Source organism: Malaya genurostris, chromosome 2, assembly GCF_030247185.1.
Source record: "Malaya genurostris strain Urasoe2022 chromosome 2, Malgen_1.1, whole genome shotgun sequence".
Lineage (NCBI taxonomy): Eukaryota > Metazoa > Arthropoda > Insecta > Diptera > Culicidae > Malaya > Malaya genurostris.
In genome coordinates, this window is record NC_080571.1 from 60,459,169 (window position 1) to 60,482,520 (window position 23,352).

Consider the following 23,352-nt stretch of genomic DNA (forward strand, 5'->3'; position numbering starts at 1 on the left):
TGCTGTCGAATGAAAATAACGTTTGAAACCAATTACAACAGAGGGAGGCATTCAACCAACACCTCATCGGAAATATCGTACGAATCCGACAGCCGACATGGTAATCTTCCTGTTTTCTCCAGGGTTGTGAAACTATTCGAAATATTTTTACCTATCATGTCTCTATGGCTTTATGAAATGTGTGAATCATTCTCTGAAGGCATCATACTCCAGATACTGATCTGAAAATCAATTCAATTATCTTAAGATGTTAAAAGATTGCAAATTGAATCAAGGAGCAGCATTTCCCCATTGCCGCTTCTCTGCCAGGGAATATTTCGCACGTGTGGTGTTTCGTTCTAGAATGGGAACCCAGTTCCGGGCGGGTGCCAGTTGAATCTGAACACCACAAGAAGCAAGCACATATTCTGTCTCGCACCGCAACCGTTATCCGTGCACCGAAGCACGTTAGTACGGATTCCGTTCGATGGTCGCTTCTGTAGTACCGCTGAAAATATGGAATGCCATAAATCAGAGAAATTCGATGCAATTGTACTTTATTACTTTCGAAATGCGTATCGATCCGAAATAACTCTTGCCGAGTCGGAAGCACTGCTGCTGAGGACGACTTTGGTAGTAGCTGCGAACGTGTCGCTGGAATGCTTCTGACGTCGGTTTTGTGAATGGCCGAATTTGCGTCGGAACGCAGAATCATTGCGGTTCCGGTGAGAAGTTATTACGGCATAACGGGAAACGATTGTGATATGGTGACTCGACAGCAGTGTGGGAGGAATGAAATTCGGTTCAGCAAAAAGCTTCTCAGAAACAGCAATTTGCCTTATGGTTATAAATTTTGATATTTAACGTCTGACACAGCTTGAGCGAAGTCGGTTCAAACTTGGTATGACACGTTTCGTTTGAAAAGATATTACAGTACGCCATTTTTTTTTTTACTTACAGACAAACCAATTTGCCAGCCGGATCAGAAGAAAATCTACGGGGTGGCACGGAACGAAGCGGCGGAAATTCTGTGCCATGTGGACGCCTATCCACCGCCGGAATCGTTCAAGTGGTCCTTCAACAACACGGCCGAGACAATCGATATGCCCCAGAGCGGGTACCGAGTGCACACCGAACAGGCATCCTCTCTCACCTACACACCGGTTAAGGTAAGTGATTATTGTGGTGGTGGTTTGGGAGGCTTCTTTTTGGGCTACCACACAGCTGCTAATACTCTCCCATCCTTGACAAATGCATATCATTGAAATTCATTAGATTGGTACATAACTTCAAACGATATGGGCTTGTTTGCTCGTGCCGGAAATGAAAACTTTCTGCTATGTCAGTTTCATTACTTCATATTGGTTTCATAAAAAATCGAACATATCGTCAAATGAGTCATTTCTCCGAATAAATCGATTTACCGCAGTTGAATTTAACTGATCTATACAAACACTCACAGTGGATCGTATTAGTTTTTTTTTTCGCGAAACGACTAGATGATTATCACGAGAAGGTTGCTAGTCTGTTCTTCAAAACATTATTTATATTCTTATAATTTTAATCGGCTACCTAGTGTATATCTTGGATTTCACAAAAAAGTCTCGTGGCGGCTAATCGGTTGATCTCGGGGGGGCAAGTCAAAATCGCCGTTTTTCGATATGACTCGTCCGGAGAACAATGGTCGTAACAAATCGATTGTTAGTCCAGTTGTATGGCATGTTGCACCGTCCTGTTGAAACCAGTAGCCATTCAAATTATTTTCAATGAACAAAATCATTTATCATGGCTCGATAACAATCGCTATTAACAGTTTTCATTGCTCCGTCATCGTCTTGAAAAAAAAACACATCAAACTGTAACTTTTTGGTCGTATAGAGACTGTTCCTCAATTAATTGAGGGTTTTCAGTGGCATGGAATGAATGACATGGAATGTTGCTTCCAACGCGGTATGTGATTAGTCAATCTGACAATTCCACTTTAAATGGTTCACCCTGTATTCAGTCCTCCAATTTGAACGCAGTCGTATTTCATCTACTACTTTTAGGGTTCTTCCGTGTCTGAGGGGTTGGGGTCCATTAGGAGATTGATAGTACCTATTAGCTCTCACCGGACAGTACGAGCCTAGATGCCGTGTGGAATCCGGCGGAAAAAATGAACCAAGAATTGATCCACTTGGTTCCTGCTGTCCATGTCCTTTCAGTTATCAGATATTTTCAACGTTTCACTTCTGATTACTCTATTTTACTAAATTATCTCCTTTTATTTGGAATGTTTTCTTCTTCTATGTTATTGATTGTCTTTCAGGATTATAAATTGAATGATAAAAATCAACTATTGCGCAAATCCGTTGATATTACAAAGTTAATAACGGAGATAACATATATCGGTATATTGAATGCATAGTGAAAAGCACTATTTATTTATTTATTTATTTATTTATTTATTTATATATATATATATATATATATATATATATATATATATATATATATATATATATATATATATATATATATATATATATATATTTATATATATTTTAATCAACAGACAAACTAAAGTCCTAATGATTATTTCTAAGAATATTCAAAAAATTCGCTTTTATTCTTCTACGAGGAAAATGGAAATCGAATCCCATAGATACGCCATCGAAGGTTCGCTGCAATCCAATAACGGCACCGTTGATTCCGTAGTTAGTACGACGTAGAGGCATTCTGAGGAGGTTGTTGTTGCAAAGAGCTCTAGAACGAACGTTGATGTTGATATGACTAAGTAGTGCAGGGCAATCAATATTGTTCGTCAAAATATCGCCAATCAGCATTGCACGGAACAGATCTCGGCGTACTTGTAGAGTAACGAGTCCGATAAACATCCCACGGCTTTCATAACTAGGCAGCTGGTGAGGGTTATTCCAGGGCAAACGACGAAGAGCGAAACGAACGAATCTGCGCTGTATTGATTCAAGTCTTAAAGCTCTATTATGAAAGTGAGGGTTCCAATACTGACGAACAATATTCGAGTGTTGACCGTACAAGCGAGCAGTAGAGAGATTTCAAACAATATATATCTGTGAAATGCTTGGCGGTTCTCATGACAAATCCTAGACAACGAGAAGCCTTTACCACGATGTACGAAATATGCTGCTTGTAATTCAATTGTTCGTCGAGAAGAACGCCAAGATCTTTGACACAATTGACTCTATCAATCACTGATCCTCGAAGACAATAATTGAAACGAATAGGTGTTTTTTTTTCGTGTGAAGGTGATAATCGAGCATTTGCTGATATTTAGCGTCATTTTATTAATTTCACACCACTCGGAGAAAATTTCAAGCTCACTTTGAAGGAGATAGGCATCTTCAAGAGTCTTGATAATTTGGAATAACTTTAGGTCGTCCGCGAAAGATAATCGTGAACCTTTCAATGAAAAGTTCACGTCGTTGAAATACAGTAGAAATATCAGTGGTCCGAGATGACTGCCTTGTGGAATACCAGAATAAGCAAAAAACTCCTTGGAAACATTTTCATTGATCTTAACCGCCAGCCGTCGATTGCAAAGATACGATTGGATCCACCGAAGAATGTTGGAACCGAAGCTCAGTCTGTCCAATTTGGCAATTGTGATAGCGTGATTAATTTTATCAAAAGCAGCAGAGAGATCCGTGTAGACAACGTCCGTTTGAAGACCTTTAGACATAGCATCCGTTAAAAACGTCGTGAAAGTTAGTAGGTTGGTGGCCGTTGAGCGTTTCGGCATGAACCCGTGTTGAGTTTCAACGATGTACTGCTTGCAGTGATTAAAAATAGGCTCCAACACGACAAGCTCAAACAATTTAGGAATGGCGCTAAGAGCGGTGATACCACGGTAATTGTCGATGTTCTTCTTGTCTCCTTTTTTGTACACAGGAAACATATAAAGGGGACGGGTATAGCGTGATGGGATAGTCGATGCCTTTCACGCAGCCCGCCTGGGTTCGATTCCCAACCCCGCACATAGGGTCAGAAAGTTTTTCTGGTCCGAAGAGGCGAATGACCTAAGATGTTAAAGCCTCTATAATTGAAACAAAAAAAAAAAAGGAAACATATAAGCAGATTTCCAGATATCAGGAAATACTCCAGTCATGAGTGACAGTCGGAACAGAAGACATAGAGGTACTATAATACCACTAAAGCATCGCTTCAAAATAACAGCCGGGATACCGTCGGGTCCAGCAGAGTGTGAAGACTTCATTTTTGCGACTGCTGTTTTTACGGAACTTGCGCTTATGTTAATTGAATTCATTGACTGTCCCAAAACGGGAACGTTAAGTGCCGCCTGGGTGATTTGGGAAGATGCTAAGATTTCTCTAGAAAATATCTCAGAGAATTTTTTCATGAACATTTCGCAAATTTCCTGCATGCTAGAACTTGTCTGTTCATTGTAAAACATAGATGAAGGAACATCTGACTCCTTCCTTTGCTCGCTAACGTGCTTCCAGAATGATTTTGGATTAGACTTTAATCTCCTCTGCACACTGCGTAAATAGTTGGCATAGCAACGTTCAGCTGTCTTTTTGTAAACTTTGTTGATTTCTACGTAGTTTTGCCGGAGCAACAAACCTCCGTTCTTAGAATATTTCTTTAATGCTGTCCTTTTTAAACTTTTCAGTCGTTGTAGTTCTACGGTTTGCCACGGTACTTGTTCGGGTGGCTTACTAATTTGTTTAGGGACATATTGGTCAATAGCATACATCAGAACGTTGGAAAATGTTTGAGCTGCAAGATTAACATCGCCATTGTCAAGCATTTCACTCCAGTCAATGCTTGTAAGAAATGCAATAATACTGTTGTGGTCAGCTCTTTTAAAATTATATCTGACGATGTGAGATATCTTGCAATTGTTCAACGATCGATTCCATTCAAGCTCAATGTGCAGAGGAGGAGGATGCCTAACGGACTTCACCAGAGGAGAGGGTGCTGCGTTGATTTTAGGTGCACAGTCCGATTTGATTGAAAAACAGACATCGAGGATTCTATTGTGCTCATTTTTAACGTGATTTACTTGACGCAGTAAATTAAAACTGTACCGGTCAAGCAAGTTGATAATACCATCGTGAAACGAGGAATGCATTGGATCTGCAAACAGAAAACCATCGGAAGCTGTGAGCCATTTCAGGCTTGGAAAGTTGGAATCAACGACGATAAGTATTTCATCTGCCGGATGCATATGGGCAGCAATGACATCTTCTAACGAGTGAATATGCGAGTCAATCAATGATAAATCACGAGTCCAATTCGGTGGAATATAAACCACACAGAGAAACAACGAACAGTCGCTCAGTTTAATTCGCCACGGAAAACTTCATAATTGGTACCAAATGCTTGCGTAGAGAGGGTACTATCACTCAGCCAAGTTTCCGTTAACGCGATAATATCAAAAAATTCGCCAAGTCAGTAAGTAATCGTTCAGGCATGTATTCATACCGCCGACGTTTTGGTAGTACAATAGAGCCGATTGCGGGCTGGAAGCAGGAAAGAAGTCAATGCCGGTATTGTCCAAACGTTTTGTATACGTGGCGGGTTGGAAGACCTCATCGCCGATCTCGCACACAGGACCGGGACGTCTGATGAGCGCTGGCTGCAATGGCTCGACTGTAGCGAGCGGGTCAGAGGCTTCCATAAAACCAACTGCGGTGCGTCCCGGTGTCTGGATTGAAAAAATCGAGCTGCAACCGGAAAACGAATCAGCACAAGCTAAACTAGAAGTTGACGAATACTTGCCAAGATGGAAAGTTTGGAAGCCCCCTTCACCACATCCGCCCGCAGGACCGGGACGACTGATGAACGCTGGCTGCGACGGCAGGACTGGGTCGGAGGGGTCAGAGGCTTCCACATTGCCATCAACAGTGCGTCCCAGTGTTCTGCATTCAGTTATTGCTGAACGGCTGCGTCCGTTACTTCCGTTAATGTAGGCGTTGGAGACGAATTCGCAGGAGTAAGGTTCCGAAATTTTTTAGTAGACTTTTCCTCGAATTCTCGAAAATATATACCTTGTGGCCAAGTTGCTGGATCCAAAGCAACGAATTCCAAAGCAGGATCGAGGCCAACTTTAAACGAAACAAACGTCATGTTGCTAATGTCAGAACCTTTGGCAACCAACTTGACTACCACTGGATCCTGAGTCATTCCCAAATTGGCACGTACCGTAGCGGAACTGTCATTGTTGGTGACAACCGGGCGAATGCGTGACAAATACAGCCAAAATTTATCAATTGGTTGTTCACACACTGGAACACAAACGACACTTTCCCCTATTTGTTTCGACCCGGTTTTACACGCAAAACCTTCGAGATCAGGTCCGCGAGGCCTCTTGGCTGGACGACGATATTCAGAGGATGGCCAGGGCCGATTGAACGGTTTAGGTGCTTGTGGTGTTGGCTTGGACAACGATTTGATCTCGCTTTGTAGGCCGTTTATTGTTTCCGTGAGTGCCATCAATGGAGACTTTTCATCTGCCGCTTTTGTAATAGATCGAAGATGTGAATTCTCGAATAAATTCGCACAGTCATCACACATCCAAAAGAGATTTTTTCGATGCGTAGTGAAATAGCCCAAAAGAGCACGGGAGACACCAGAACAAGCCATATGAAACATACGACCGCAGTATCAACGACAGACAAATGAGTCGATGCCGGTGATAACCTGGCAGCACTTGGCACAATTCTTCTCCATGCTCATCTCAACGGCAGGAAAGCGCCTTTAACTAGGCTTCACACAGAACAGAGGTATGCGGGGAGCTTGATCGAGTCGGTTGCTTATTGTTCAAATTGCAGCACAGCGTATAGCACTAGGCACAGAACGAAAGAATGCAAATCACTATCCGATTTACAGCTGACGGCCAAGAACCATACTTAAAACCGGTTCAGACAGCAAACGGTCAATCACTCATCAAAAACTTAAGCGAAACAGTCGGTGTTGAACAGTCGTTCGCACCGCACGCGTATAGCTCTTGGCTCCTGGAATTTTTTTCTGGCTACCTAGAGTTTCATTGATTCAAGGCTTCAGTCTTTTTCAAGGCTACCTGAATCACTAACTAAGTGACTAAGTGATACAAAGAGTGATATTAGAGTGACTAAGTGATACAAAGAGTGATATTAGAGTGACTAAGAAATTAATCAGCCTTTTTTAAGGCTAGCTAGGAGTCTAATCGAAGACTAATTTAGCCTAGTTAATTTAATTTAAAATTTCATTAATTTCAAAAATGCCTGCGTCCAACCGGAAAGGCAACAAGCCTAAGGCTAAACATAATTTCAATACGGAATAAATCACAATCCGTTATTCAACATTTTTCTGATAACATTCACGATCTTATAGAATCTGAATGTAAAAATAAAAGACAACGGACGGATTTCCCTTCCGTTGATTCTATGCCGTCTAACAATATTTACGAGATTCTTCCTGAATCCGATTGTAGCGACATAGAAGAAAATTCTTCAAAAATTCCCAAAATGGACGCTTGTCGTTCTGGGAAGAAACATCAATCTATGCCACCAGTGACGGTGATGATTTCCGACTTCAAAGCATTCCGTACTGAGCTTTCTACTTTTCTCCCGGAAGTAAAAGTCTCATTTCAAATCGGACGAAGAGGAGAATGTCGAGTCTTGGTGGATGGATTGGAAGATTACGAACGTCTTATTCGATATTTGTCCGAAAAACTTCATAAATTTTATTCATATGATATAAAATCAGAGAGACCCTTCAAGGCTGTCTTGAAAGGATTATCAAATGATCAAAGTATTGATGAAATTAAAAATGAAATAAAAGAATTGCTTGGTTTGCCCCTTCCCCCTTCCCGAGTAATACTTATGAAAAAAGAGCGAATGGCACTTCTAAACCACGCTCTGGAATTTCCCATGAACTTTACCTAATACACTTCAATCGAAGTGATGTAAACAATTTGAAAACTTTAGAAAAAGTACGTTTCATTTCCCACATTAAAATTCATTGGGAACATTATAAACGGCATAATCGTATTGCAAACTTAACGCAATGTCGTCGTTGCCAAGGCTTCGGCCATGGAACCAAAAATTGTCATATGGATATACGGTGTTTGAATTGTGGTAAATCGCATTCGAAAGACGTTTGTCCAATGAATGAAACCACTGATAAATTTTCATGTTCAAATTGCAATGGAAATCATAAATCCAATTATTTGAAATGTCCTGTCAGGGAAAAAATTTTAAACGCTCGTTCGCTTAGACAACAAGTCAAATCAACGACCTTAAATTTACAGAACATACCTGAAAATTCTTCTAAGGCACCTGCCAATTCGTCTTCTAACGAAAACAATTTATTGACAGGTAGATCGACCTCGTCATCATCTTCTTCTAATGTCAGTTATGCTGGTATATTAGGTAGAAATCTATCTCCTATTTCTTCTAATGTAAATAATCAAAACACAGGACCGCCTTGCAGTTCTTCTTCTAACGAAAACAATTTATTAATAGGTAGACCGGCCAAATCATCTTCTTCTAATGGCAGTCTACCTACAAATATTCCTTCAATGCCATTCGCTTCTTTAAATGAAGTCGATTTAGGCGATATAACTGAAAATAAAATGATCTACCTACAAGATCAACTTTTTCAAATGATCATCCAAATGAATTCGACTTCATCACTTTTTGAAGCATTTCAAATCGGATGGAAATTTGCAAATAATATTATAATGAATTTAAAATTTAACAGTGATGTTAAATAATTATTTGAATATTTTAAATTGGAATGCTCGATCTTTGAAATCGAGTGAAGATGAATTTTATAATTTTCTCAAAGTTCACAAAATTCATATTGCCATTGTGACAGAAACTTTTCTTAAACCAAATGTAAAATTGAAAAGTAATGCACATTATGTGGTTCATCGATTTGACAGGTTTACTGGAATTGGTGGTGGAGTTGCCATTTTTGTCCAACGGCAAATTAAACATCGAATTTTACCTTCTTTCAATACTAAAGTTATTGAAAGCTTGGGAATCGAAGTTGAAACCATTCATGGAATTTATTTCATCGCTGGAGCATATTTGCCATTCCAATGCACCGGCGAACAATTAAATTTCTTTAAAGGCGATTTGCAAAAACTTACAAGATATCGATCGAAATTTTTCGTAATAGGGGACTTAAATGCTAAGCATGTCCAGTGGAATTGTAGGCAAAATAACAGTAATGGTAAAATACTTCATAATCAACTCTCAGCTGGTTACTTTACAGTTCTTCATCCCAGTAATCCTACTTGTTTCTCTTCCGTGAAAAACCCGTCTACAATTGATCTGGTTCTAACAGATCAAAGTCACATTTGTAGTGAACCGATTACTCATGCTGATTTTGACTCAGATCATCTTCCTGTAACATTCAGACTTTCCAACGAAGCTATAATTAATCCAATTAGTTCTATTTTCAACTATCATAGAGCTAATTGGTTGGATTACAGATCTCACATTGAAAATCATGTGGATCATGAAACTATTTTAGAAAATTCTGCGGACATCGACACAGCAATTGATAATTTGAATCATTATATTATCGAAGCTAGAAATCTTTCAGTTCCCAAAGCTCAAACTAAATTAAATTCTCCTATCATCGAAGACAATCTTCAACTGCTCAGTCGGTTGAAGAATGTTCGTCGACGACAATATCAACGTTCTCGTGATCCTGCTATGAAAAACATAGTTAAGGATTTACAAAAAGAAATTAAACATAGATTTACTCTTTTGCGAAATGAAAATTTCGCTAAAGAAGTTGAACAAATTAAACCATATTCTAAACCTTTCTGGAAACTTTCTAAGGTTCTTAAGAAACCTCAGAAACCAATTCCTGCTCTCAAGGAAGGAAATCAAATACTTCTTACAAATGGTGAAAAAGCTCAAAAGCTAGCTCAGCAGTTCGAGAGTATCCACAATTTTAATTTAAACGTTGTGAGTCCTATTGAAAATGAAGTCTCACTGAAGTATGATCATATTTCAACCCAAGTGTTATCACACGATGACATTATTGAGACGAATTTTGATGAAATTAAATCAATTATTAGGAAACTCAAAAACATGAAGGCTCCTGGTAATGATGGAATTTTTAATATTCTTATTAAAAATCTTCCCGATGTTGCCTTGAGACTCCTGGTTAAAATTTTCAACAAGTGTTTTTCATTAGCTTACTTCCCAAAAAGATGGAAAAACGCTAAAGTAATTCCTATCCTAAAACCTGATAAAAACCCAGCAGAAACATCAAGCTATCGACCAATTAGCTTACTTTCTTCTATCAGTAAACTTTTTGAAAAAATTATCTTGTTAAGAATGATGACTCATATAAATGAGAATTCAATTTTTTTACCAGAGCAGTTTGGATTTCGTCATGAACATTCAACTACTCATCAACTTGTCAGAGTAACGAACATGATAAAATCAAATAAATCTTCTGGGTTATCCACTGGAGTTGCTCTTCTAGACATAGAAAAAGCATTCGACAGTGTTTGGCACAAAGGTTTAATAGCAAAAATGTCTGATTTCCAGTTTCCTATTTATTTGATCAAAATTATTCAAAATTATTTAATTGATCGTACTCTTCAGGTTAGCTATCAGAATTGTAAATCTGAATTGCTATTCGTACGAACCGGTGGTCCGCAGGGTTCGAGCGTCTTGTATAACATTTTTACTTCTGATCTTCCAAATCTACCCGTTGGTTATCAGAAATCGTTATTCTTTGACGACACAAGTCTGTTAGCCACAGGTAGAAATCTAAGAGTGATCTGCAGTCGCCTACAAAGAAGTTTAAATATTTTCAGTGATTATCTGTCAAAATGGAAAATTAAACCAAATGCAGCAAAAACGCAATTAATTATCTTTCCTCACAAGCCAAGAGCTTCTTTTCTTAAACCAAACAATAATCACATTCTCAAATTGAATGGCTTGGAATTGACATGGTCTGATCAAGCTAAATACTTAGGTTTAACGTATGACAAAAAACTCACTTTCAAGGATCACATTGAAGGAATCCAGGCAAAGTGTAATAAATATATTAAATGTTTATATCCTCTTATAAACAGAAATTCTAAGCTCTGTCTAAAAAACAAATTGTTAATTTATAAACAAATTTTCAGACCAGCCATGCTTTATGCGGTACCAATTTGGTCAAGCTGTTGTTCCACCAGGAAGAAAATGCTTCAAAGGATTCAGAATAAAATTCTGAAAATGATTCTGAAGCGTCCTCCCTGGTTTAGTACAAATGAGTTACACAGACTCACAAATATAGAACCATTAGATGTAATGTCACATAATATTATAAGCAAATTCCGACAAAAATCGATGCAATCTTCAATTGAATCGATTCGCTCTCTGTATTAGTTAGTAAGTTAGTATATAAGTTCCTTTTCCCCATTACACAATACAAGTAGGTTTAGAATTTTCCCTACACAAAAATCTCAGAATTGCGGAAGCAAATGATGTCTTCATGGTAATAACCAAATCATATATATATAACAGGGCTGAAAAGTCACCACTTGTGGCTGAACACCCAATTTAAATCTTAATAATTTAATTTTAACTCATATTCCAATAAATAGTTATTTAAAAAAAAAAAAAAAAAACTTAAGCGAAACGATTACGTAGAAACAACTTAAAAACGCATAAAATACGGACCGAAAACCACAACAAACTCAAATTGATCAGTGTTCCCAAAAAAACTCTACTATTAATATTTCAAACAATAAATTAATGATTTATTAATTTTAGTTGGTTTGACGTGAAGCCGCCATAACTAAGTTCAGTTTTTGCAATGGCTGAGCGGAAACATATATTGGAGAAGCCAAATGAATGAAAAATTAACAGAGAAAATGATTTATTGGAAAAATATACGCTCAGAGACAGGACTCGAACCTGCGTTCTTATGCATTCCGTGCATACGCGCTACCATTTCGCCACTCTGAATCTTGTTCTAGTCACTCTAAAACGCCAGTCAGACACAGTAGCACGTACATCGAACATGGTCTACATCCTGGCCGTCACCCGACCGATACCTTATGTCCAAACATCCTCTCTGTCCATCAAACACTAGTCTTCTCGCTTTATACTTATTTCTCCGATCAAGCATTGAGTAGGAGAGTGTATTTATAATCTCTTGTCACCTTCTTTAATGGTGCCAGTCGCTGGCCGGACATCGTCAGCATATCGATACAAATCAAATTCATATGACATTTGCTGCCATTTTCAAGTGAAGCTCGAAGAATTCATCGTCAGTTGAATTATCGTACCTAGTAATTTGAAGTTTTGCTTGCTCAGCTTCAAGTGACAAGTAGCTACTGTCTAGCTGCTTCATTGTCTTCGCTCTTGGTAGTGAGCAAGTTCGAATGAATGGAATTTTAAATGTAGTAAAGTATTAAAAATGAAAACTGAAGGAGGAAACTATTAATTTATGTATATTCAATAAATGATATTTCAGCTATCTAATTTTTTTTTCATCTATTATCTTGAACCAATTCGAATGTTTACATGAACCTCATTTGAATGCCGCTCTCACACTATTGAAAGAGATATTTTGTTACTTCAAGAGATCAACTGACGGTGGAGTGATGAACTGAATGCTACCGGTTCGGTATGTCAGCGAATGTTGTGTGTGTCAGAGTGTAAAGTTTACTGCAGTAGAGAGATCGTCAGTGTGTTTCACATTCGGTTGAAACTGAATTGAATGAAGTTTTACTGCGCTGCTTCAGACACAATAAGAATATTTTTATTCAGATTCAGATTCCATCCACCGGTTCCGGAGATAATGTGCTTGAAGTAAAAGATTTCAAGAGTCAATTTTGGTTTTCATAGGTAACAATGTGATGAGTAGAGAAATCTTAAAATTTGCTGATGAACTTTTTTAGCTTTTAGAGCAAGAGGGTCTAGGGCCGAATAAACGTATATTAAATTTTCATAAAATCAAACTCAAATTAGCAGAGTCTGATTGTCCTATAAAAATATCCAAGTCCGACTTCCGGTTCTAACATTGCATTGCAAGGTGATATGTATTTCCAATTTCAAGCCGTCATAGAAAATCGTAAATTCTCAGTTGTGCTTCTCGGTTGTGCTCGAAACTGTTCCAATTTGTAAATGATGTTAATTTATGGCTATACGAACTGTTTTTAGCTATACTGAACCCGTCAAACCGCAATTTAAAGGTGCAGAACATTTTGGAAATTCATTTAAATTATGCTTAAAACTATTGCTATTGTAATAAACTATAATAGTACTGTACTCAGTACTTGATTGTGTTTTTGACAGTTTTCATGTTTTGAGATCAGTAGCATCTACCAGCAAGGGGTTCTTTCTAGGTGTGGGTGAATGTGCGAGATAGAGAAAAAATTTGCCAGGATGCTTTACCAAAAATAGAAACTCATTAAAAAAAACCGATTCTGCTTCCAGTTTACTCCAATGCAATATTTTTGTCCATAAAAAAATTGTCATTCTAGCCACGATTCATCCATTCGGTGATGTTAGAATAAAAATAATTCAAAATTTATTCTATACATGGTCGTCTGTATTCATGGTGACAATTGATATTGGTGAAAATTCATCCAGCTAACGTTTGTCTGCTGGTCCCCTGCACCAAAATGTCGTTTTGGAAAATATATTAATTGGCTGAATGCACATTTCAAATAAGTCCGTGGCGTTAAAATTTCATGCATAAATAAAAACAAATTCCAATTCAACTCGAAACGACGATGTGTGCGATTACTAAGCCGAGATTATAGAAACAGGACTAAATCCTAGATCAGTAGGGCAGCAACAACAACAAAAAACGACCAGTCCGTTCACATATTACATAAAGTCCTCGGAATTTCATCACATTCGCCGGATGCAAACAACAGTTCAACTTCACCGTTTTCCCGATTATTTTTCATGCTTCACCAGCATCCTGTGCCATTGGTTGGTTGGTTGGTTGGTTGGTTAGTCGGACGGTTGAATAGATGGATGAACATCGTTGTACCTTTCGTTTCGTTTTTGCTACGCCCACCACTCGGCATCGGAACCGCAAGCTACATCAAATATTCCATCCCGGAGGCGGCATGACGGTGCTGCAGAATCCATTCAACTTTTAATTAAATATTTAAATGATTTGACCTATAAAATTGCAATTGCCAGAGGACAGGAAGAGACCGAAAGTGGGGTGGAGATGAAAAGACGCTCGTTGGTCTTTTATTTCAAACTCATCTGCGTTGGTGCATTTCGCAGGTGCAGGTGAACGCAGTTCGGTTTATCAACAGCATTCATCACCAACATCATTGGAACTTGTAGACGAGCTAGCACTAAAATCACAACACAGCCATTCCAGGGAAATTTATTGGGTTATCTTGGCAAGTATGTTTTTTCGCAACCCACGACGAATGAAACTGAGCGAGAACTGGGTGTGTGTGTTCTATTAAATGCAAATTTGCGTCATTCAAATCGGGCGATGCAGCTTTCCGGCAGCTCGTGGCGCACGTGCCGAATGCGTCTGATTTGAATAGTCAAAATGTCTGACTGTATCCGATCAGCAAACCCCGTCATTCTGAAGCCCAAAAAAAATTACCGAAATCCAGTCGAAATCTAAAGTAGAAATTTTTCACACAAATAACATCCGCAGTTTATGCCCTACCACGTCTGCTGATAAAATTGGAACGGATACGCCCGTAAACCGTGCGCCATTCAATTCTGGCAACTCAACGCAACGGATGGCACCCGTCAAAACCAGCCAGCAGGAGGTCAAAGCTGCACACAATGCGCCCGGGATACGGGACATTTCGAACGGGTTTCGGTTCCGTAGGAGCTAGCTGCTGACGTGGAACCTGGAACCGTCGGTATAATTTTCATAATCGGCAAAAGTACAACTATTGTTCATGTAGGTACTCGTTCAACATAAACTGCATCATCAAGACAGGCGACGGCTGCAGGCATCACAATGCTACGTAATCGCCCGGTGCCCGGTGTTCCAAATATGCATTATACAGGGTGATTTTTTAAGAGCTTGAGAACTTTTTTAAACAATAAAACGCATAAAATTTGCAAAATCTCATCGGTTCTTTATTTTAAACGTTAGATTGGTACATGACATTTACTTTTTGAAGATAATTTCATTTAAATGTTGACCGCGGCTGCGTCTTAGGTGGTCCATTCGGAAAATCCGCTTTTTTATCGACAAATTTTGTTCAGCGATGAGGCTCATTTCTGGTTGAATGGCTACGTAAATAAGCAAAATTGCCGCATTTGGAGTGAAGAGCAACCAGAAGCCGTTCAAGAACTGCCCATGCATCCCGAAAAATGCACTGTTTGGTGTGGTTTGTACGCTGGTGGAATCATTGGACCGTATTTTTTCAAAGATGCTGTTGGACGCAACGTTACAGTGAATGGCGATCGCTATCGTTCGATGCTAACAAACTTTTTGTTGCCAAAAATGGAAGAACTGAACTTGGTTGACATGTGGTTTCAACAAGATGGCGCTACATGCCACACAGCTCGCGATTCTATGGCCATTTTGAGGGAAAACTTCGGAGAACAATTCATCTCAAGAAATGGACCGGTAAGTTGGCCACCAAGATCATGCGATTTGACGCCTTTAGACTATTTTTTGTGGGGCTACGTCAAGTCTAAAGTCTACAGAAATAAGCCAGTAACTATTCCAGCTTTGGAAGACAACATTTCCGAAGAAATTCGGGCTATTCCGGCCGAAATGCTCGAAAAAGTTGCCCAAAATTGGACTTTCCGAATGGACCACCTAAGACGCAGCCGCGGTCAACATTTAAATGAAATTATCTTCAAAAAGTAAATGTCATGTACCAATCTAACGTTTAAAATAAAGAACCGATGAGATTTTGCAAATTTTATGCGTTTTATTGTTTAAAAAAGTTCTCAAGCTCCTAAAAAATCACCCTGTACAATGCGTTATTATGTCTATACAAACGGCACGAATCAGAATTCTAACCGACCAATTGGTCGCTTCCAAGAAAGTTACGGTTGTACGGTATCGTATTTACTAGATAATGGACCGAATCTAGTTTCATTCACTCGATTCGGTTCATTTTCTGGTAAATACAATACAATTTGCACGAAATTACAGAGCACACGAAATTACCTGGGATTCTTGGGAAGCAATTATAAAATTATTGCAAGGATTTTCTTGCTCGTTTGCTCATAACGAGAAGCTTCGGCGTTGTACCGGATTGATAATTTTCAATTTAAATATTTAAATACACCGAAAGAAATTCGTTATCATTTTGTCATTTCGTCATTTCATTGTAACTTTTCATCAAATCATGACTCTTATTCATGATTCTATGATCATAATTATCTATATCAGTGGTTCCTCAACTTTTTTGGTCAAATGCCCAATTTGAATATATTATTCGTTCTACTGTTCACCAAATTGAAAAAAAAATAAAAGAAAACCCTCTGGCAATCGATTCATCATTTTTGCAGTTAACTTGAGATTCAAATACAAAATAGATGGAAATGGTACATAAAATAATTTTCTTACCAATCCTGCACAGAAGAAGTTAAGGAGAGTATCGAAAATAAGCTATCCACATACATTTGTGTTGTACGCATGTATTTGTGATCGTTTTTTATGCTCAGTTCACAACATGCTGTGCGTTTGGCTGTCAGTTTTCGTGTTTTTACTTGTTTGTGCGGTTGAAATTCTGCGTTTTCAAAATGTCGCGTATTGGAAAGGAAGTTAAAATTAAGGTTCTGGACAAATGGCTAAGTGAGAATTGCGAAAATTGGCGAATTGGTTTGGAATTCATCATTCCAGTGTTAAAACTATCATTAATAAGTTTGGGAACACTATTCTTTGGATGAGCTACCAGGAAGAGGTACCAAACCCGGTTCTTCCAACCCGAAACTAGTAGTATATCTAATCATGAAGAACAAATCAATGTCAATACGTGATTTGGCCAAAAAAGCGGAAACGAGTGTCGGAATGATCCGGCGTATCAAGAGGCGAAATCACCTGAAGACCTACAAGAAGCAGAAAATCTCGAAACAAAGTATAGAACAGAACAAGCGAGCAGCAACAAGGGCCCGGAAATTGTACTCGCGTCTTTTGCAGTATCCTGATGCATGCGTTTTGATAGACGATGAGACTTATATAAAGGAGGACTCAAAACCCTTCCAGGTCCACAATACTTTACTGTCGTCGTAGGGGAGAATGTGAGCGATCCGATGACAGATCGATTCAAGTGTAGAAATTCGGTCGAAAGGTACTGGTATGGCAAGCAATATGTTCCTGTGGTTTGAAATCAACCATTTTTTATACTACCAGAACTATAAATGCAGAAATCTGTCGATCTGAGTGTCTCCAGAAGAGATTGCTGCCTTTATACAAGAAGCAGAGTACACCTCTATTGTTTTGGCCGGATTTAGCGTCGGCTCACTATGCCAAAACCACTCTCAATTGGCTTGCGGAAAAGGGTATAAATTTCGTTGAGAAAAATATCAATCCACCAAATTTGCCCTCAGTTTCGACCCATCGAACGTTACTGGGCAATCGTGAAGAGGGTCTTCAAAAAGACTGGCAAGGCAGCTGGGAACATGCAGGAGTTGAAACAAATTTGGGCACAAGCGTCCAAGAAATGCGATGCAACACTTGTCCGAAACTTGATGAAGAGCGTTCGATCAAAAGTTCGAAAATTCATGATGGAGTAACTTAAATTTCATCCGGTTTTCATTATGCTCAAGTTTAACCTCGTACAATAAAAGATCAATTTTTAGTTAGAATAAAATATCGTTCTAACTTTCTCATTTAGAAAAGCTATGCAATCACTGTGAAAACCGACTTTTAACCGAGGCCCGGAGCATTCACTTTTCTCAGAGATGGCTCAACCGATTTTCACAAACTAAGATTCAAATAAAAGATCTTATGGTCGCATAGCCTACTATTGAATTTTATTTGGATCTAACTTCCGGTTCCGGAATTACATGGCAATATGTGAAAATTAAAGAAAAAGTGTGGATTCAATTTTCTTTGAAACGGCTCAACCGATTTTCACAAACTAAGATTTAAATGAAAGGTCTTATAGTTTTCTAAAAGATGGGCTTTCTAAAAGGAAAAACGTTTTTCGAACCAAAACTATTTTTTATACAGCACTGATGGTTTTTGCTAATATCGAGAAACTAGCGACAGTTTAGATAATAAATAGTTTTTTGTTTTTTATTTTGATTTTTTCAAGTATTTTTTTTTCAGTGTAGAACTTGATAAAGATTTTTTACAGTATTTTTTTTCGAAAATTCGACTTATTTTGTTGAAACCAATTACTATTTGAAAAAAATCGGTTACCAATATTGACCCTTTTCAAAAGAAAGTCTAGATCAATTTTGTGAAAGCAAAGTATGCAGAGTGACTTTTTGTGACACAATTTACAGTTTTATTTCAAACTTATTATTTAATTCTAGATGTTGCGTGTTTTATAAGTGATTATTTCGAAAACAAATAAAACCCTTTCACCGAAAGAGTCATTTCTCCGACAGCCATTTCACCGAAAATCATTTCATCGAAATCTATATCTCCGAAAGACATTTCATCAAAAGACATTTCACCGAACGACATTTCACCGAAAGACATTTCATCGAAAACCATTTTACCGAAAGACATTTCACTGAAGGCCGTTTCACCGAAAACCGCAATACCTGGTATCGATGGAACGGTGATTCGATAGGCAAAATGGAATGTTTTGATCCCCAAAAGAACTCTTCCGTAACGGTTTCCTAGATACAAGCGAATAATATTAAAATCGTGAAAATAGTCGACTTTTTTTAAAAAATTGACCTGAATTCTCTAAATGAATCATATTTTATATTATTTGTTAAAAAATTCAAACAAAAATCTTTCCAAAAGATACTTTCCGATAGATACACTGTAAAACAGTATTTAAATCTATGACCTCGTTCGATGAATTAACCTTGAACCGGGAAGCCTTATTGCTGTCAACAGCAGACAGACTTTTTTGTTAGGTTCTGAATCAGTCTCTGTTCTAAGCGGAACTTCAAAAAGATGCGACAGATTAATGTCAGTGTTCCACAATGAGGAAAGTGATCAAGAAGGGTTTGCAAAATGTCGAACGAATGAAATTTTTCGCCATTCGAGAAGTTAAGTTTTTAAGAATTGAAACGTATGTGAAAATGGGTCACTTGTTAAGTTCAAAATTTGAATCATTGCAGTATTCTAAATTTTGAAAACTTTACCGTGGAGTAAGATTGCAGTCTTAGTTTTGGGTGAACAGGAAAAAAACGAATAAACCGAAACAGATGTAATTTATTCATTCTTTTACAAAAGGTTTACCTCTTACCTCTCACTTTACCCTAAAACCATAACGATCAGTCGTTTGGTAGAAAATTAACCATTTAGTGGTCCCCTAAAAAAGTAACTAACTTTTAAACTCGCACTTTGTGTTTTTATGGCTTCAATTAGTGAAAATATAAAAAAATTCACAAGTACCAACACACTCTATCAACCAGAAACACGACAGAATCTTTTTTTTTTCGGGAACCAACCAAAAGTTGCCATTAGTTGCTCTTTTATACAAATTCATATAGTTGCATTTTTTTTCACCAAAGAATGATCTCTCATTAGTAGCATTCCAAACCGACCTTGTAGTGGGAACGCAAAACCTACACTAGCAAAGTAAACTCTTTCACAGCGCCCACTCCCCGGCGCTGCTTTCTCCTCCAGCTTTCGTGGTGCTGCGTGTGTCTGCTGAGAACACGCCTTCCATCATTTTCTGTGTTTCTAAAAGTGGAAACTATACATCCGCATTCGAGCACAACACCCAAGTGGGAGTTAAAACACGTGTAGCAATTGATGTCGGAGCATGTTGATTTACACGCTGTAGTACCAGAGATTTTCCAGTCGAAACAACAATTTGTATACACGAACGGAATACACAATCTATGATGTGCTGAAGAGTATTATATTTGCGGGGCGACCAGATGAAAGAGATTATCGAACTGAGCCTAGCAGAAGTATTCGAAAGCAGTCCGATTACTGTACCATTTGTCCTTATTCAAGTGTAAGGTCGTTGTGTCTGTAATGAGCTCGTAAGTGTGCTTTTAATTACCGTGATGAGTTCGCAAAGAAATGGGGACGGTTATCCAACAATTTGATTGGAGATCATATTCCCCGTCTAACAAAAGCATATCGTGTTCAATGAAGCTGTAAAAATAATAATAATGCCACAACAGTTTTAGGACATGAATCGAAACGTTTCAGAACAAGATACTAAATGAGAAAGTAAATCAAAGATTGAAATTTCATCCGAAGCTCCGGAACACATTACATTCGGTGGCAAATAGTATTAGTTTTCAAATGCGAATTAATTTCCCTCCTCCATCGAATTGTTTCGGCATGATTTAGATTCGAATTTCAAACAGCATGTAATAAACTAAAACTTTCACTGAACTCGTCGCAGGCAGGCTCTGTTGAAATATGAGAGTTAGGTAGAACTATCGAAAACAGCAGCGTAATTTCATTTGATGTTATCAGTATTGGCTTGAATTTCGAACAGTTATCGATAATCTGATGTTGACTGAATCAGAACTTATTTTATGGAGTTTGTCTGCTGAGCGTATTGTTTGTTTCAGTTTGCACCGCTCAGCGAAATATAGAACGTGGATCAAAAGGTACCGGGACTGATACATAGATGGCATTGTTAACAAATTTTTTTTTACTATTTTTCAAGAGTATCTAAAGAGATACCACGAGTTACAGTGATTCAAGTGACACTAGTTTTGATATTCTCAAAATAATGGGTTGGAAAAAAATTCGTGAGTTGATTTCTTATTGTTTTAACGGGTGGCAACTAAAATTTTGGAATTTTTTCGAGGCCTGTATGCTCACCAACAAACGAGCTCAGAAAGAACTAAGAGTGTGTATGTGTTAGCTCTTTTTCTCCTCTTTCTGCTAGTATTTTCTGTTCTGTTCATGCTTGCTCAGTTTTGCTCAAAATGCCGTCGAAACAAGAAGTATTTCACGAGCGCATTGTACAGTTCTACGAAAAAATAGTATACGGTACAACATTTTAGAAGCAAAAATGTTGCGGCTTCGACAGTTTACAATATCCTAAGATGCCCAACAACTGCTCGAAAGGAAGGTAGTGGAAGACCAGCCAAAATTATGGACGCAAAAGGACTTCGTTCTCTTTCTCGTGCCTTCAACAACAACGATTCACTGAGTCAAAGGGATTCCGCAAAAAAGTTCAACTGTTCTCACCAGTACATCTGTAAAACATTGACAAGACTCGGAATAAAGTAACGAAAGAAGACACGAGCTCTGGGATATACTGACGCACAGATTTCAACGCTGAATTCCCAATGACGCTGGTTGATTAACAAATTTTCCGGAAAAAGTTTTGTTTTGGACGTTTGTTCCCTCTTTCGAAGACGCAGATTCCCGCAAACGATCGATACTATTCAACGGATAGTTCTACTGTACATCCGAACATAAAATATTAGTTTAAACATAAGTTTGAACAGAAAGTGATGCTGTACATTGTCATTTCCGAGAAAGGCATTTCTAAGCCATGGTTCAAGCCATCTGGGTCGGCAATCAATACCAGAACGAATATTTGTAGAAAGTTTTGATCCCGTCTTTTCAAAAACATCATGCTGATGGACAAAACGTGTTTTGGCCGTCATCGCATTGCGCCAAAAAACACAATCGTTTCGGAATACCCATTTGATCCCATATGTACCCAAAAACCACAACCCGATAAATCTACCTCAGTGTCGCCCAATCGAAGATTTCTTCGGGGTTTTGAGCTCCTTGGTGTACAAAAAAAACTGGAGAGCCATGAATTGCTAACAGTTGATTGATAGAATTAAGAGATGCATTCGCAAAGTTGACATGAAGGCCGTACAACGCTCCTGTTCCGACATCAAACGGAAGCTTCGCCGAACATCCGATTACGGACCGTTTTCAAATGTTCACTATTTTTTTCAACAATCGACAATGTATCTTTAATTTCAATAAATTAGATCTTCTCTAAGTATGTTTGTCTTTTTTTGACAGCTTGAGAAAGAAATTCCAAAATTTAGTTGTCACCCGTTAGATGAAAAAAATGCGGGTGGATAATACCAGGGACATCGCTTCCTACTACTACTACCTCACTTCTCGAATTGTTTACAACTGTTGAGTACCATTTGACACCTTTTATTTATCTACCCCTGAACCTGAATTTTGGGCATTCAGTAACTGGACGTGGATTAAAGCTCTAAATTTGGAACCAGGGACTGACTTCGAGCTCAGTTCAGGTTTGGAATCTAGTTCTCAAAAACTCCGTTCATAAATTTAGTGCCCGAGTTCTAGAACTGAGCTCATGTTCAGAATCTAGGCTCCGAATTTAATGTTAGAACTGCGTTCAGTTTCAAAGTCTAGTTCTAGAACCCAAGCTCCAAGTTCAATTCCAGCATGCAGGTAATTATGGTTCAGAAGTCAGTTCCGAAGAATCTAGATCTAGAATTCATGTCTCGAATTTTGTTTCAGAACTCTGAAGTTTAATTCTGAGTTCTGGAAACGAATTTCGAACTTAAATTACGACACTAAATTCAGTTCCAAAATCTAATCAAGAAACCGGTTCAAAATGTCTAGTTACAAAATAAAGAATGGAGATTCAGTTCAAGAGTATTAGTTATAACTGTCATTTCTTTACGTTTCGTCTTAGACTCGTCACAGTGTAGAGCAGTTCAAATTGAACTTTCATGATTTGGTCTAATATGGTTTTGAAATGAAAGAAGGAATATACATTGCTTAGCTTGTGGCTTATCATGACACATAACTCATTACGTCATGTGACTATTCAAATCCATATGACGTTTATGAAGTACCAACTTTTGAATTTTCATGACATTTCGATTAGTAGAAAAAAGTGACAGCCATTCAAATAGAGCCGCTTTTGTCATTTTCAAAATAAGAAACCGTGTGTTAATTTATGTTTGCTTCTTGGTGAAAAAATACCATACAAATTCAGCAAAAAAGTTATTCCGCCTCAGCCCTATCGAAAAGTACCATTTTTTATTTTTATTATTTCAACTTGGTGAACCTTCTAGTCGTTCAAAAAAGTTTACAAATGGGTTATATCTAATCCTAAGTTTCTATCTAATCCACCGTATAGTCCAGATCTGGCCCCGCAGTGACTACTGGGTTCTCAAAAAATTGAAATTCTGCTCAATTGAAGAAGCAATTGCTGAAAATGAAGCCTATTTTGAGGTCAAAGCCAAATCCTTCATCAAGCATGATATCGAGATGTTAGAAAAGCGTAGGAAAGATATGCGGTATTAGTATGTACTTATTGATTACAATTACCGACGAGTATCGCATGAGTTGAGCACCACAAAAGTA

At 38.1% G+C, this 23,352-nt stretch overlaps 1 protein-coding gene across 5 annotated transcripts in view; it reads left to right on the forward strand.

The window, feature by feature from the left end:
- Positions 1–23,352, forward strand: part of LOC131427224 (synaptogenesis protein syg-2) — a 957,395-nt gene that overhangs the window by 741,014 nt on the left and 193,029 nt on the right. For all 5 annotated transcript variants that reach the window (XM_058590216.1, XM_058590219.1, XM_058590218.1 and 2 more), the window contains one exon: positions 940–1,148. In XM_058590216.1, the coding sequence (XP_058446199.1) occupies positions 940–1,148 (209 nt within the window). The remainder of the gene's footprint in view (positions 1–939; positions 1,149–23,352) is intronic.